Source organism: Gavialis gangeticus, unplaced genomic scaffold (assembly GCF_001723915.1).
Source record: "Gavialis gangeticus isolate Ggan-Ray unplaced genomic scaffold, GavGan_comp1, whole genome shotgun sequence".
In the NCBI taxonomy this organism is placed as follows: domain Eukaryota; kingdom Metazoa; phylum Chordata; order Crocodylia; family Gavialidae; genus Gavialis; species Gavialis gangeticus.
In genome coordinates this window covers 119809281-119811227 of record NW_017729024.1, presented here as the reverse complement: position 1 = coordinate 119811227, position 1947 = coordinate 119809281, and the positions used below count along the sequence as shown (strand labels likewise).

The 1947-nt window shown below is 44.9% G+C and overlaps 1 protein-coding gene across 1 annotated transcript in view; it reads left to right on the top strand.

The window, feature by feature from the left end:
• RIC1 (RIC1 homolog, RAB6A GEF complex partner 1) overlaps positions 1 to 1947 on the top strand; it is a gene marked incomplete at its 5' end in the record, with an annotated part of 138394 nt that overhangs the window by 30642 nt on the left and 105805 nt on the right. The window contains one exon of the mRNA XM_019518235.1: positions 606 to 713. Coding sequence (XP_019373780.1) covers positions 606 to 713 — 108 coding nt within the window. The remainder of the gene's footprint in view (positions 1 to 605; positions 714 to 1947) is intronic.

The window sequence follows — 1947 nt, the reverse complement described above, 5'->3', positions numbered from 1 at the left end:
TTTAAAAAAAAAAAAAAAAAAAAAAAAAATCCCCAAAAATGGGGAGAACCAGGCATTCGGAATGAAAGCCTTCATCTCAGTTTGACAAAGGAAAGTTATTGAAGGCAAATTCTTTAGCTGGGAAATGTTAAGTCTTAAGTGTTTATACCAGCCCTGCCGTTAACATACATGCTGTATGTCAGGGGTTCCCAGAGTTTTTATGCCACAGCCCAGTGAACTGTAGCCTGGCAAACCAGGGCCCAGCAGTCGCAGCCGACTGACCAGAATTTCCAGATGGAAGACAAGTATGGATACCCCCAGCCCCCAGGCAGCAAGGTGGGCCAAACCCTGTGCTGCTGCGGGCCCTGCAGAAGAAGCCACGGCCTCTCTGCCCAGCTCTGGGGGGTCATGGTTTGCTGGTATGAGGCCACTTCTGGTCTGATAGCTGACTGTGCTGCAGACCAGCAGCCAACCCGCCACATCCCAGCGCTACGCCATGGCCCAGGGATTGAAAACCCCTGCTGTATGTAGCATATAACTTGATGCTTTATTTTGTGATACAGAAGTAAAACAGTCCACTGTTCTTCAGACATGAAATGTAACCACTGTTCTTCTTTTTTCTCCAGCCCAGTGTACTAATTGTAAGCTACAAGGAATTGACAAAATCGGCTTCTCAGTTTGGATCCTATAAGCAAGCAGAATGGAGGTCTGACAGCACTATGATAGCTGTTTCAGTAAGTAGAGACTTTTTTACTGCTGTAGTGTTAAACTAGTAGAGAAAATGTAACAGACATTTAGCATTCATTAACACAACCAGTATCATATCCAACAGCATAAATCATAACCAGTATTTAGCTGGTATATAGCAAGCAAGTTTTTAGCGTGATGTGCATCTGGGTATGGGTGGGAATGGGGCTGCACAAGCCACAGACCCGTTGGCTGCACACCTCCTGAGTGCTCCTTCCGGGTCATGTGGGCATCCAGGCCTCTCTCTGTTGCTACATGGGCTGCCTGGATCTCCCCCTGCTATGTACGCAGCACCTCCAGGAGCAGGAAGCAGAACCCAAAGCGGGAGAGCCTGGAGATGTTGGCTGCCACAGCATCAGGAACAATGGGTGGGAACTGTGGCCAGGCAGAAGCCAGTTGGACAACCCTGATATGTATAGTGAAAATAAGAAAGAAAGGCTAATTTTTAACTTTAACTTAGAGAATATAATTGTTAATTAGCATTATAATAATTCTTAAGAGCCCCATTTATGGTTAATCACTTTGTTGTACCAGGCATTGTTTTGACAGAAATTTATAGAGAGTCCCTACCTGTAAGGAGTTTCTAGGCAAAACTCAGCTAATGGATGAAGGAACCAGGTGGGAATGGGTAAAGGAAGAATTGGGTAGTAATAATGTGAGTGTGTTTTGCTTGATGAGTAGCATAGCTTGTCAGGTATTAGGATGTATAGACATTCCAGCAGAAGTGAATTGTAGAGCAGCCATCTTTTTGTGTTGCTGCACCACATTGGACCATTTTGTTACAAAGGTTGGTGCTTGTTTATTGTACTTTGCGAGATCTTTCCTTGTTTCCTTGTACATGTGCCTTCAAACAGCGGGCATTGCAGCAGGTGCATTGTCTGAGGCTCTGTGCTAGAGTTACAGGTGGTTAAGCCAATGGTTTAAGCCCACTTCTTCATTAGTTCCTTGGAGTGTCTGATTCCAATACATAGGTAGTTGAGACATTGCCACCTGTGCCATGGTTTGTCAGTCCCTGGCTGGAATGTCCCTTTTTTTTTTTTTTTTTTTTTTGCTGTTCGGTATTTTCTTCAGCTTCTCATTCTACAAGTGTAGTCATGTCTCCTTGGGTATGGTATCAAGAAGTTGGGTGCTTGTGAGGGAGCTCTTATAGTTTCATAGTTACTAGGGTCGGAAGGGACCTGAAAGATCATCTAGTCCGACCCCCTGCCATGGCAGGAAAGA